Raw genomic sequence first — 14,834 nt, forward strand, 5'->3', positions numbered from 1 at the left:
GTACAAACTTCATAAATATAAAAGGGAAACAAACTTGTACTTGAAAGGAGCATGTTGGGGCGCCTGGGTGGCTCAGTTGGTTAAGCGACTGCCTTCGGCTCAGGTCATGATCCTGGAGTCCTGGGATCGAGTCCTGCATCGGGCTCCCTGCTCAGCGGGGGATCTGCTTCTCCCTCTGACCCTCCCCTCTCTCATGCTCTCTGTCTCATTCTCTCTCTCAAATAAATAAATAAAATCTTAAAAAAAAAAAAGAAAGGAGCATGTAGCCCAGCTTACAAACTTAAGTTCCTTCCTTTACTCTGAAGGTGTTTGAGCACTGTTTTGCAGGTGGGTTGTTAAATGTTTCTCATTCATAAACCTGGTCACTGACTTACTAATTTGTTGATATACTAATGAGTTTTAGTGCTTTCCAGGTAGTCTGCCACCATTTCAATGTGCAACAAAACTGTTGAAATCGTCTCTGCAGTATCTTGACGTCTGATGCCTTGGGGTGCCTCAAAAGGGTCCTTGCAACTCTCAGGAAACACACTGAGGTCATGTCTATTCCTGCCAATCTTCTGACCCTGAATCACCGCCCAACCCCCACCCCACCCCACCACACACACACACACACACACACACGAGACCTGTGTGACAGCCAGCAGCTGTCCAGGGGGGCCTCGTCTTTGACGTCTGATGCCAGGCCAGCAGCACCTGCTGTGGTGACGCTGGCAGGCCTCACTCAAGAGCGAGGGTTTTCAGCATTCACCGTGTAAGGAGTCCGGGACCACGCTTAGCCAGCATTTTGTGAGTCATCACGCTATGTCTGGCTGTGGGCTCGGTGCCTCACATTTACACCTTCATGTAAACCCCAGAGCTCACATGGGCCTAGGCGTATGATGTGTTCCCACCAGTCAGGGTCACTGGGTAGAGGACTCAGAAGGGGATCATCTCTGTATTGAGAAAAGAAAAATTAGTCCTACTTTGAAGGCTGCTTTCGTCCAACCTAACAAGGCTTAAAAGCAAACCTCAAAAGGATCAAACTATTCCCAAATAATGTACTGGTGTCCGTTATTAGAATCATGGCCAGTCCCAAGGAAAAAAATAACTTTTTTCTATCTAATGAAAGAAAATATTTTTTTCTGATTATATAAATAATAAAAGCTCATGGGAAATTCTCAACAGCCGCTAAGATTCCTCATGAGGTAAAACTAGGCCCATTGGGGTTGCCCTTGGGGAGATCAACCTATTCCATTGCTACTCGATCAAGAACTTTGGGTCTCGGGGCGCCTGGGTGGCTCAGTTGGTTAAGCAACTGCCTTCGACTCAGGTCATGATCCTGGAGTCCCGGGATCGAGTCCCGCATCGGGCTCCCTGCTCGGCAGGGAGTCTGCTTCTCCCTCTGACCCTCCTCCCTCTCATGCTCTCTGTCTCTCATTCTCTCTCTCTCAAAATAAAAAAAAAAAAAAAAGAATTTTGGGTCTCTCTAGAGTAGGAATTTCCAGCCTGTGGGCCACAGACCTCAGATCATTCTACATCTCCTTTGATCCTCATAATCTCCATCTTAGGTATGGGTACAGTTATTCCTTTTTTTCAGATGAGAAAAATAGTGCTTAAGAAATGTGCATACACATGCCCACGGTCTCAGTGGGCATTTCGTGGAGCCAGGATTCTTGCCACACAAATCAAAAGATAGAGCCTTTACTCTAGGGAAGCTGACACCTTTCTTTGTGGTCACTAAGTCTCAGGACGACATGAGGCCTTCACTCAGGGGGCCTTCACTCAGGGGGATTTTGGGAGATAGTGACACAGCAACTCTTTGCGTGGCTCTTGGAACGTCACTGATGCTTTGAAAACAGTTTTTTTTAAGACTTGAGTTCTGGGGCGCCTGGGTGGCTCAGTCGTTAAGCGTCTGCCTTCGGCTCAGGTCATGATCCCAGGGTCCTGGGATCGAGTCTCACATCAGGCTCCCTCCTCGGGGGGAAGCCTGCTTCTCTCTCCACTCCCCCTGCTTGTGTTCCTGCTCTCGCTATCTCTGTCTCTGTCAAATAAATAAATAAAATCTTTAAAAAAAAAAAAAAGACTTGAGTTCTGACTCATTTAATAAAAAAAATCTGTATTACGAACTATGGCAGACATATAAAAAAGGTATATAATTCATTCTTTTCATACCTTTCTGCAGCTGCGGGTAGAAGCGATCTAATCTGTGTATTCACTAAACTCAAGCACGTGGTGCCTCTTTTGTGGGTCTCTTGGCTGGCAGACTCTGAACCACTTTTGGAGGTGGGAGAGTTTGCTTAAAGTAAGTGTGGGTTCACAGTCCATTGAAACGGCCTGGATACACTCAGCACTGCAGGGGAGATCACACACGTTCTCCGTCAGTCATTAGGACTGAGGCCCGTGGCCTGCTCAGTCAACTACAAGGAAAGAATGACTCAGCCAGGCCTGGAACCTGATGGATAGGGATAAGGGGCAGTCTCTTCCCGATCATTTCTTTTCTATAAAACTTAAAGAAGTGCTCATAAATACTACAAGGCTTGTGATTGGTTGGCAAGGAAAAATCTTCCTGCTGGCCTTTGGTCTATGGGTTTATGGAAATGAAAAAAAAAATAATGTAACTCAAAATCTGAGTCATTATAGTATTGGCATCCTCATTTAATGTCTTAATCTTTCAGAGACTGGAGTATATCTGCATGTTAGGACAAATGCAGAGTCATAGCCGAATGAGCTTGTGGTGAGAGTTTCTGCTTACCATGAGTGGATGAATTCTCTTCTTTCTGAGGGTAGATGCAGCCCTATCACTAGTTAGTGAATATGCAGACCTAACCAGTTGAGACTGGTGTCCAGGCCAGAGTGGGATTTCCAAGGGGATAGGGGAGTGAGGGTAAAGAAGATGCCTGCATGACTAACACAAGGTGACATGAAGCCAGAGAACTTTGAGAACTTTTCAGCTGGAGATAAGGGAGGACTCAAGAGGGCTAGATGGTGACCAGAGAAGATCAGGAAGCAGGCTCAAGCTGGAAGAAACCCATGATCTCAAACATACCTGACTCTAGGGCCATCCTAAACTTGTATCACTTTAGCTTAAATATCTTCATCCAGTGTCTTGTTTCATCTCATACCATACATGCCCAGGCCCACCCTGCTTCACCTATACTAACCTTTTTTCTGTTTTCTCTAACTTGCCAAACCCATTCCTATCTTAGGGCCTTTGCACATGTGACCCTGTCCACCTAGAATGCCTCCCCTTCCCGATCCCATATTTTCATGATTGGGTTATGTGTAGTTGGGCTTCAATCAAATGTCATTCCTTTGTGTACCCCATCTGGAGCAAGCCTCAGCCAGTCACTCTCTGTTACATTATCCTGTTTCGTTGTCTTTACAGCACACATCACTCTCTGAAATCATCTTGTTTCTGTTGACATATTTAGAGTCTTTTTGCTCCTACTGGAATGTAAGCACTATGAGAGCAGGAGCTTTTTCTGTTTAATTGGTTATTACATCTCTACTGCTTAGAATAGGACCAGGCTCATAGCCAGGGTTCAGGAAATGCCTGTCCAACGAGTGAATGAATGAAGGGATGCATGAAGTCAGACACAGTTGAAGAAGGATGGCCAAGACTTAGATATCAGCCCAAACATCTGTAATTAAATGTTGGTTACTAACCTGAGGATGAGGAGTCTGTGCTCTGGTATATGTGCATTTCTAACTTTTGTGTTGTGTTTTAAGAACCTGACACTGACAAGGGCTTAATAAATATCAGATAATAAAAGATCATTGTTACAAATTCCACTCTTGCTTCAGCTAAACTAAATTAGTCCTTTGTAGGCTAGGTTATACAGGGTCAGAGGGTAAGGCAAGCTTTGGAGTGACAGGTCATAGCCACAGGAAAGCTGAGAGATCCTCATTTGAGTTAAAAGTTATTGAATTTAATGAATGAAAATAAAAAGTAAACCTTGAGTTCTTATGAAGGTTAAAATAAAAATCAGCGTGTATATTAAGTTCAAATAGTTATTTTTTAAACTATTTTAATAGTTTTATAACTCAGCCAAAAAAAAAAGTTTTTTTAATTCTCTTGGGAAAATCCTAGCTGACGTGTTAGAGTGGAATTCGTTTACGGGGGAGCCAGGGTCTAGTATGGGGGCTTTGACTCAGGGGAGAGGAGCTGCCGTGAGGGCAGGATTAGAATGTGACCTTCCTTGACTGTAGCTGAGACCAAAGGCTAGTAGCTGGAGTGCAGGGCAGCTGTGGCCCATGGAGCGATGGCCTGAGCTTTCTGGGCTTCCATCTCCTCACTGGAAACTGAGGAGGTTGAAGTGCACAGTGAGGTTGAAATCAATAACCCCACTGCCGTATTCTTGTCTTTCTTAGGTCCGCTCCCTTACACTGAATCCATGTATACGCTATGGCTGTCAGAAGCTATTTGTTCATATACTTTATATTTTTTGAGAGAGACTTGTGATCTGGATTAAATTTAGGCCATCCCCTTCTTTCACTATCTCCTTTACCACAGTTACAAATACCAGCTTTTTCGCAGCCTCTTTTATTTCTATCCCATTTATCTAAGACTTTTTCTACCCTTGGCCGATGGCACTGCATGTCTGCTTGGGAGAGACTTTAGTCAGCAGGTGATGCCTGGGAGCCTGGGACTCCTGCAGCTGCCTGTGAGGCCTCTTGGGATACCCATTTCATGAGCATGTATCCAGCCTGTTGCTTCAATGACCTGCTGGAAGTGGTCAGCCATGGACATGGAATGATGATACTCTGAAGAAAGCAAGCTAAGTTTTGACGTTTCTGCTTGCTAAGGCAATATTTAACCTGAAGGAAAAGAAGGCTTCAGCCCAAGATTCCATGGCAGGCATTTTTAAAAAATATAAATCTTGCTAAATGTAAAAAGAATTAAGCCAGATTGCTCTCAATTATATATTTTTAAAAATGTTACTGTATTGATAACTTTTTAATATGCTATGTATCAGCAGTACTATCCCTCCTGTATTCAATGCTTATAGTACATTATTCACATATTTTAGTTGTTGGAGCATAATCTCAACACTTGACATTATAAAGCTTTTTAGTTTATAAGCTTGCTTCTCTGAAATAGGGATCTTCATAAGAGATATATCAAGGCCTTGTTGAGAAAGAAGCTGTGTATTTTACCTTTCCTTTTCTCTGCCCTCCATTTATTGTTCTTTTATTAGTTGAAACAGTATAGTTATATAAGAAAATACAAAAAAGCACAAAGAAGAATATTTTTAAAAATCACTCTTAACTGCACCATCAGAAGATAATCTCATATGAACTTCAGTGATCATACTATACATACTATTTTATAAGCTGATTTTTCTTTATATAAAATATGCACAATATTTTCCTTTAATGAAATGTCCTTCTTAAACATGATTTTTAGTAACTGTATGATACTTCATCCTGTAGATGTCCATAGCACAACCCTCTATTGTGGGAGGCAGTCCAGACAGGGAAGAGAATAAGGTCTGAAGCAGACATCCTATCTTTTACCAGCCGTGACGATGGCCAAGTTATGAACTCATCCCATTCCTCAGTCTCCTCACCTGTAAAATGAGGATAACAATAGTACCAGCAACATACCGATTCCTGTGAAGATTAAGTTATGACACATCGTACTTAAAACACTTAGAGTGCTTATAATAATGCTCTAAATAGATAGTCTTACTAAAGCATTATTACTCTATTATTCTATTGTATCATTGTATTATTCTAATAGAATCATTGCCTGGCACGTGGTAAGTAGTCAGTAGACATTCATTATTATTACCTATATTGTATTCAGCTTTTTGATGAGATAATACTGTGAGGAATATCTTTGAAGAAAAAAGGCTTTTGCTCTCTCTCTTCTTATTTCTCTGAGATAAATTTTTAGAAGTAGAATTGCATCTTTGATACTTACTGCTAAAAAACCCACCGTGGAGGTTGGCCTGAGCTTTCTGCTCTCTCCAGCACAGTAAGAGTGATGTTGTTTCTGGAAGTGCTCCATGGAGGAAATGGCAACTGCCCATGTGAGGATTTTTGCAGTTCTCCAGAATCACTGACTCCAGAATCATTGAGCAATTGGTATTTATTCAACTTCCTCTTCCTTTTCAATGCTTGTATGGTCTTCAGGCAACGATATGAAAAATTTAAGAACACATTTATTTTTGTGTGTGCTTATTAGTGTCTTAGTCTGAAGCTCACTTGAGAAGGTATTTGTAGAAGATATTTTTATCGATATGAAAATTTGCCTTGTCTACATTGTTAGGACGGTTTCCCCCATTGAAACTAATACTTTTTATTTTTAAGAAAAAAGCAACAAGCCTCGAGAGCAGTCAGCCTTCCAGAACCCTTGCTGGTGGAACAGCCCCGGCCACCAAGGTCAGTTATTTCTTCAACACGAAAAAACTCCTAGTCTTCAGGTTGATAAGTTTTGAACAAAGTATCATTTCTATGCTGGGAGGAAGGAGGGAAATGTAATTTCTTTTTTTTTTTTTAAGATTTTATTTATTTATTTGACAGAGAGAGACACAGCGAGAGAGGGAACACAAGCAGGGGGAGTGGGAGAGGGAGAAGCAGGCTCCCCGCAGAGCAGGGAGCCCGATGCGGGACTCAATCCCGGGACTCCAGGATCATGACCTGAGCTGAAGGCAGTCGCTTAACCAACTGAGCCACCCAGGCGCCCCAAAATGTAATTTCTTAATAATGATTTGAATAATTTAAAACCAGTAAAACCATTTATGCTTTAATTCTTTCTGGCATATACTAAGTGTCCAATCAATATTATTATCATAATACTTATAAATAATATTGGACTTTGACACATACTGTGAGTAGAAATACAGTGCTCTCACCTCTTCAGAAAATAATTCAGATTCTCTTCATGTGCATTAGCCACACCAGGCTCTCTGCTAAATGCTCTATATAATCTCCTCACAATGTTGTAATTATTATTCCTTTATACCTGAGGAAACCAGGGCTCAGGGAGGTTAAGCATCCTTGACAAGATCACAAAGCCAGTAGGATGGAGGTAGGGTTTGAACCCAGGTTTCTTGTTCATACAGGGTCCTCAATACTGCTGGACCTCAGAAGCTCTAATTGAGCATTCTTTGGTAATATAGCACTGGAGAGCTTTGCAACTTATAAAAATCACTGAAACAACATATTTCGAAACAAAAAACTACAATTTTAGCTAGTAGGTTTTCAGTATTTAAAAATAGTTATGTTCAGCCCATCTCAACTTGTGGTCTTTCAGTATGTCTAAGATTAGCAAAAACCTTAACTTATTTCAGGATGGTCTATACAGCTATCTTAAATAAGCATTTTTCCTTTAAAAACTGGTGGCTTTCCTATGGAAGTATCATATAGGTTCCTTACTTGGTTAAGAGTTCATATTTTAGTGCTTCTTGGAGCCCCAGCTTCTCTGCAGGCCCCTAAAAGGTGCCCAAACCAAAATCCAGCTGAGAAATGAGAAGAAGCTGGCCAGAGTTGAAGAGATTTGGGGGTACAACAGCATCAATGCTCAGTATGGGTAAGAGGTCTCTGCATAGCCAAACAAACCTGACTTACCTCTTTGCCACTTATTACTAGCAAGTTTACCTAGCCCCACTGAGCCTCAGTTTCCTCATCTGTAAAACGGGGATAGGATTACTCTTGACAGATCTGCCAAGAGGCTTAAGTAAAATAAAAATAAAATATATAAAACTCTAAGCCCTGAGCCTGGCATTTAGTAGGTGCTGGGAAAATATATCTCTGCTCTGACTACTCTTATTAGCCTCATACTCTGTTGTTTGAATGTCTGGAACTAACAAAGATTTTTCAAATATGTCCTGTCTTAAAGTACTTTTATTTAACTTATGCTTAAATTCCGCCTCTAAAAATGAGAAGCCTCATTAGAAAACCCTAGACCTATGAGATTTAGTGGATCATCGGCAGGTGATTTCCAAATTTTAGAATTATCTAAACTCTTGGGCAGGGTGGTGGTTAGTACATTGTAGAAGATCACACCCAGTTTTCTCTTGGAAGTTAGCCGTAAGAAGCAGTCCCTTTTCCATTTTTTTTTTTTTTTTTTACACACAAAGTTATCCAATCATTCTGAGGTTATAAAGAATTTTGACATCTCCCCCAAACCCTGCTCTGCCTCAGGAAGCTGAGGGAGGGTGGCGTAGCTGGGAGGTGGAGACATTTTAGCTACATGTTTAGTGTTTATTTAATGTCAAACTTGACATTCTTTCCTTAGCTTCTAAATCATTGTCATCTCCCTTCCTACATTATTCTCTCTCTTGTTGTAATTTCTCACTATAGATTCCTGACTTGCTTTGCTTCACCAGTTTTCTGAATATTAGTTTTCCAGAGTTTTATTCTTCACTCCTTTCTTTCTCATATCTTTAACATTTATAGAGTATTGGAAGAAAAAAATATATATATGTATGTATATATGTACTTGCTTATTTCTTCTTTTGATGCCTGATTGAAAGGGCTTTAACTCAGCATCATGATCACTGTAAAGATTTTATTTATACATTGTAGAGAGAGAGAGAGAGAATGACAGGGAGGAGGAGCAGAGAGGGAGAGAGGGAGAGAGAGAGAGAATCTAAAGCAGACGCCCCACTGAGTATGGAGCCTGACTCAAGGCTTGATCTCAGGGTCCTGAGATCATGACCTGAGCCTAAATCAAGAGTTGGACACTTAACCAACTGAGCCATCCAGGTGCTTCAGCATGATCATCACTTTAAAGAAAAGATCATTCCCATGCATCATTTAGAAAAGCTGGGGGTAATAGCATTTGTGATCACTTGAAGCCTTTTATTATACAATTAATTATTATAACACACACAGGCAACCTCATATTACCCTGACACATGACATGACAAAATAGTAGATATAATTGGCAGTGAGAATTAGTCTTGGTTTTCTTGATTCTTGACACATCGAACTTAAAAGGTAAAATAAATGATAATTTTACCATTATAAAGAAAACTTTACAGTTTGTCTGAAAAGTTAAGTATTTTATTTGAAGTAATGCATGAGCTGTGTGATATAGGATGGTTACTGTGTGTTGCAGAGCTGTTTTATGAGCATTCTTACTACATGAGTAATTATGTGCACAAATAATACCACTTCTGCCGTGCAGTTCTGGGCCTAGCGCTTAAGTGTCATAGGTCTTTCTAACTCAAAATAATCATTGTAAGATGTTTAGTGCTTAATATGTGATTTTTGATAAATTAATAACGAGGACTCACGAGGCTGCAGAGATGATTCATGCTTTTATTCAAGCCAGTATGAAAAGAGTTGTGGTCCATACTCAGTCATGAGACTTTACTGCTGACAGAGCTCTCAGGCAATATGTATTGTAACCACCTGCTGTTCAGGTGAGGAAACCGAGGTTGAACTTCCATTAGGAATGTGGCTGCAGAAGCTGTTAAGAAGATACATTTGTTAAGCCTATTAGTTCCAACTGGAATCCAGGGTTTCGAACCCAAAAAGAATTCCTTGAAGATAGCAGGGGTAGCTCGTGGAAAGATCCAGAAGGCTCCAGCAGCAGGAATGTAAAGTTTCACAGCTCAGAACAATGCCCAGCCATACCAGGGGAGCTGCTTCTGCTGCCACCACAGCTTGAGCACCTAACACATTTAGGACCGGATGCCAGAGAGTCTGCCACTGCCGGTCGTGAAGACTAAGACGCCTTGTCAGACACAGACTTCTTGGTGGGAAGTGGTCTCTCTCTCTTTTTTTTTTTTTTTTAAGATTTATTTGACAGAGAGACACAGCGAGAGAGGGAACACAAGCAGGGGGAGTGGGAGAGGGAGAAGCAGGCTTCCCATGGAGCAGAGAACCCGATGCGGGGCTCGATCCCAGAACGCTGGGATCATGACCTGAGCCGAAGGCAGATGCTTAATGACTGAGCCACCCAGGTGCCCCTGGGAAGTGGTCTCTTCCCATTGCTCACTTCCAGTCTCATTTTTTTATGGCACATCTGATTGACCAACATAAGTCACACGCCTTAAACCTGTTACAAGGGAGTCTGGGATTGTGAGTGCGCTGGATTCTACTTGGGGAAGGTGCATATTGATTAGGTGGGAAATGTATCAGTATGTAGTGAGGGTTTTCCGATGTGTGGCCAGCTGCCAACTGACAGATATCTCCTACAGAAAGGAAGACAAGAGAACTGCCTCACTGAACAGGAACGTAAATGAGTCATGATATGTTGTTCAGCGTTAGGCCTTTGAAACAGAAGAGGGTACAAGCAATTTTTCTCCCAGCTACAGGGGAGAAGATTTGCGAAGGAATAAGCACCCATCAGAAAATTCTTTTCTGATTTTGCTCCTGGTTTTGCCATAAATAGCTGTTTTGGCATAAATAGCTCCCCTCTCTGATGCTAATTTTCTCATCCATAAGATTAGTGAGAGGCTGGATAAACTGTGTGTGTTCTGGCATTCACTGTCAGCCTCACCCCACAGTACCACATGTGTGTTACTCTGTGTGTTAGGGAGGCAAGCATTTTTATTTTAATAATGATGTATATATTTTAATGTGCTGAAAAATAAACTAGCACTTCAGACTCATGATCCAAGGATAGTTTTGCTTAAGACAGGCTAAACTAAAAGTTAAAGAGTAAATCGATTTTTGGGCGCCTGGGTGGCTCAGTCATTAAGCGTCTGCCTTCAGCTCAGGTCATGATCCCAGGACCCTGGGATCGAGCCCCGCATCAGGCTCCCTGCTCGGCGGGAAGCCTGCTTCTTCCTCTCCCTCTGCTGCTCCCCCTGCTTGTGCTCTCCCTCTCTCTCTCTGTGTCAAATAAATAAAATGTTTAAAAAAAAAAGTAAATCGATTTTTTAAAAAAATTAAATACAATACATTTATAGCCAATTACAAATATTATAGGCAATGCACAAGTAACCAATGTTTGGAAAACAAGATTCAGAGCAGTAAGTCTCGTATTTTAATATTCACATTGAATCAGTGGGGTTTTTATTAAAATGAAGATTCTGATTCAGGAAGTCTGCAGTGAGACCAAGATTCTGTTTTTCTAGTTGCTGTTGCTGCCACTGGTCTGGCAAGCACACTTTGGGTAGCAAGGATGCTGAATTGTTCTGGTGGAGGGTAGTTTAGACCACCTGTACCTTAGATGACCTCAACAGTGATTGGAGAAACTCGTTTAAATACAGATTCTCAGGTTCCAAGCCAAGAATTCTGATTCAAGAGGGTAGGGTAAGGCCCAGGATTTTATATAGTTAATACCTGCCCCTAGGTGTTTCAGATGCAGATAATCTGAGGACCACACCAGGAGAAAGGATGAACCTCAGGGACTGGGGCAGCCAAAGCACATCAGGAAGTAACAACGTCCCTCTTCATTTCTAGGAAAAGGAGCCTCTTTCTACATGTACTGCAGGATAAGACTCTGAAAAATTTATTTCATAACATGTAATTACTCATCTGTACTCTTCAGGAGCACAGGATCACTCACCTTCACTGAGGGGGATGTGCTACCTAACACTGGGGGCTATGGTACCCAGGACGCATCCTCATTGGGGTGTGGCCCAAATAAGTCACCCTGTGCTCTTTTTGTCATAGGAGAAAATGAATGTCAGTGAAACCTAGATGAGCTGAGGTTTAGTTAAAAAAAATTAAAAGGAAAGAAAATACTAATGATAAAAAAGGAATTTTTCTAAAAGCTTTATTTATTTGAGAGAGAGAGCAGAGTGAAAGAGAGAGCACGAGCAGAGGAGAGGGGGAGTGGGAGAGGGAGAAGCAGACTTGCCTCTGAACAGGGAGCCCGAAGTGGGGCTCAATCCCAGGACCCTGGGATCATGACCTGAGCTGAAGGCAGATGCTTAACCCACTGACCCACCCAGGCGCCCCTAAAAAAGGAATTTTTAAGCTGTATTTTCATGGAGAATAATTTTAAGGACAAGGTCTTCTGCTCAGGGAATTGTAAAATATTAGAGTCAGAAAGGCTCTTACTTCAACAGCTTTACTTAATAGAAGTAAACAGAAAATGAAAATCAATCAGGTGGCTGTGAGGAACACCTTGCACAGGAAGTCGGAGGGACCCCACTGCTCTGACTGCTTGGTGTGGGTACAAAGCTGTGCAGAGGAGCTCTCTGCCTTTTTCATGCCAGCTGGCGGTCACCTCAGCCTTGGCTGGATGCAACACTGAGTCATTGCTCAGCTGTTACTAGCTAGGCCTGAGGTCTCTGCTCCCCAATCACTGACCACCACCTCCTCCAGACACACCCCAAGCTCAGTGTCCAGAGTCTTTATTGTGACTGGTTTGCGGCTTTGGGAAAAGTTGGCTTTCCCTATTTCTTTCAAAATTTCGTAACTCTGGGGCGCCTGGGTGGCTCAGTTGGTTAAGCGACTGCCTTCAGCCTAGGTCATGATCCCTGGAGTCCCAGGATCAAGTCCTACATCGGGCTCTCTGCTCCGTGGGGAGTCTGCTCCCTCTGACACCCCCCCCCCCCCATGCTCTCTCTCTCATTCTCTGTCTCTCAAATAAATTCTTTAAAAAATTAAAAAAAAATTTCATAACTTTTCTATGAACACTATCATTCATTCTGTATTTATTAGTTGCCATTCTTCTAGAACAAAGAGCATTTCCTTTTCATTCATTCATTCACTTATAGCAGTAGGGACCTATGAATTCTTATTCATTGGCTTAAAATCCATTTTTCGCTGATTATTTTGATATTTTTAATCACACTAATATATTATGTGCTATAATTTAGTAGAATGTCAACTGTGTTAAACTGCTCTTTAAAATATCCATTATACTATTTGAAATGTATTTGCGAATCCCTGGTGATGGTCATTATTAATTTGCTTTATTGTTTAAAAAGAGATATTTGGAGGGCGCCTGGGTGGCTCAGTCGTTAAGCGTCTGCCTTCGGCTCAGGTCATGATCCCAGGGTCCTGGGATCGAGCCCCGCATCGGGCTCCCTGCTCGGCAAGAAGCCTGCTTCTCCCTCTCCCATGCCCCCTGCTTGTGTTACTGCTCTCACTATCTCTCTCTCTGTCAAATAAATAAATAAAATCTTTTAAAAAAAAAAAGAGAGAGATATTTGGAGGCGTATATGTGCAAGAGCGCCCCTCTTGGCTCCCTTATTCTGGTGGAGTCACCGGGTGACAGCCGGGGCGCGGGAGACCTCTGTCGTCAGCGGGCACTGCGCGCAGTGCGCGTGGGCCGCATCGCGGGCGGCGTTGTGAAGTTAGCCCGCTTCCCGCATGCCTGCCGGAGGCGAGAGGGCAGGGCGGACGCCTCCCTCGGCGGCCCTGCCGGGAGCTGCGGGGCGGTGCCGCCCTGGGACGAGGGCGGGGCGCGGCGTGCGTCGCGTCCCGGGGCCGCCCCGCCCCCCTGGCTCTCCAAGGGCTGAGGCTCTAAACAGGAACCGCGGGGGCCGAGCCCAGCTAGGAATGCAAACAGCCCGAAAACCCAGCTGGAGTCTCTGGGCCCGGGAGTCGGACGCAGAGTGAGTACTGATTTCGGCCGCTCTCCTCCAAGGCCGCGTCTGCTTCCCGGGCGAGCGGCCCGAGCCGCCCCCTGCGCGCCCGGCCCTGCGCGGCCCAGACTCGCACCCCGCGTCTGGCTCCGCCGGCTTGGACCGGCGTTCTTACTAGTCCCTTGACCCCGAAGATGCATTCCTTTCCACATGGGCTGTCAGTTAAATTGTGTTACTTGTCCACCTCTCCCTCCCTGACGGTAACACTGTTGCTAGCTTTTCGGCTGGGAATGTGTCTGGTGACCGGACGCGCGCGGTTGGGTTACAAAACCAGGGATTTGTGTGACCTGGAAAAAAAAAAGCAAAGAAGAAAAGCAGCAGCTGTGTCTATTTGGTTTAGCATTTTTATGGTTACGACCCCTCCCCTTCCCCCCCACCCCCCAGCCCTGCCCTCATTACTGTGCAGGTCCGTTTTAGAGAATGAGCTCACTCTATATAACCTTTCCATGTACCTGATACATACTGGGTGTGGTGTGGCATATGTTGTAACATGTTTTGGTTCTCTTTCCTTGAACAGAACCTGAGACTGTGGTCGGATAACATCCCTGAGAGGTACTTTGTCTTTCAAGAATGCAAGGTGTTTTCGTAGATACTTAACAATCTCTTCTGGACTGTTAGGGTCCTGGTGTTTCTCAGGAACAGGCAAGAGGCAATTTCTTTATTCCTATTTTACAGCTTAAAATGAGGCAGAGTTTAGGAAACTTCCTTAAGGGGCAAGACCTTCGGTTCTCTGACTAGTGTTCTAGGAACCCACCTATACAAGAGAGGAACCAGATGCTCAGTCAGCCACTCTGGAAAGTTTCTGCTGTATGAGGTGTTCTGTCGAGTGAAAATCTCTGCATTGCAGAGGTCAGTAAGGAGTGGCATCTGCTGTTCAAAGGGGGAAACTTTTCTAGTGAATAACTATCCAGTGTCTCTTCCTGATGTTTTGTTTGTGGGCAGTGAGTTCAACTTTTGCACACTGATTTTTCAGTATTTAAAAGATTTGTTGCCGGGAATGTGGTGGGAAGGGAGTGATATCTGGGTTCTAGAAGACAGTATGGTATTAAAGTAGTGACATTTAGCAAAATCGTGCTGAAATCAGAAAGGCTGCATCTGCTAATTAATGGAGAAAGGGTAAGGGGCCAATAGCAATCAGGTGGAGTGGGAATCCATGTATGAACAACAAGAGCCCTTGGTTTTTATTATTAAAAAAGTGAGATTTGCAGACTGCACGACAGTGTTTATGAAGCAGCACATTCAAGTATAAATGTTAGCTGTGGCTGGGTTCACATGCTTTTAAAAAAGATTCCCAGTGTGCGAGAAGAGTTGGTTATATAGTATTAGCGGTGAATTTAGTTCCTTGATTGT

At 43.1% G+C, this 14,834-nt stretch overlaps 1 protein-coding gene across 21 annotated transcripts in view; it reads left to right on the top strand.

Moving 5' to 3' along the window:
• Nucleotides 1-14,834, top strand: part of CAST (calpastatin) — a 117,874-nt gene that overhangs the window by 27,512 nt on the left and 75,528 nt on the right. For 13 of the 21 annotated variants that reach the window (XM_054513041.2, XM_045899089.3, XM_045899082.3 and 10 more), the window contains exon 3: nucleotides 6,295-6,366. The exons of 4 other annotated variants lie outside the window; for them this stretch is intronic. In XM_054513041.2, the coding sequence (XP_054369016.1) occupies nucleotides 6,295-6,366 (72 nt within the window). Of the gene's footprint in view, nucleotides 1-6,294; nucleotides 6,367-13,303; nucleotides 13,455-14,001; nucleotides 14,037-14,834 lie in introns of those variants that run through there. 4 more of the 21 variants (XM_045899110.3, XM_045899125.3, XM_045899106.3 and 1 more) reach the window with 2 other exon arrangements.

The sequence above is a fragment of the Mirounga angustirostris genome, unplaced genomic scaffold (assembly GCF_029215605.1).
Source record: "Mirounga angustirostris isolate CCGP_5_RB_7025 unplaced genomic scaffold, mMirAng1.0.hap1 SCAF_7, whole genome shotgun sequence".
Taxonomy (NCBI): domain Eukaryota; kingdom Metazoa; phylum Chordata; class Mammalia; order Carnivora; family Phocidae; genus Mirounga; species Mirounga angustirostris.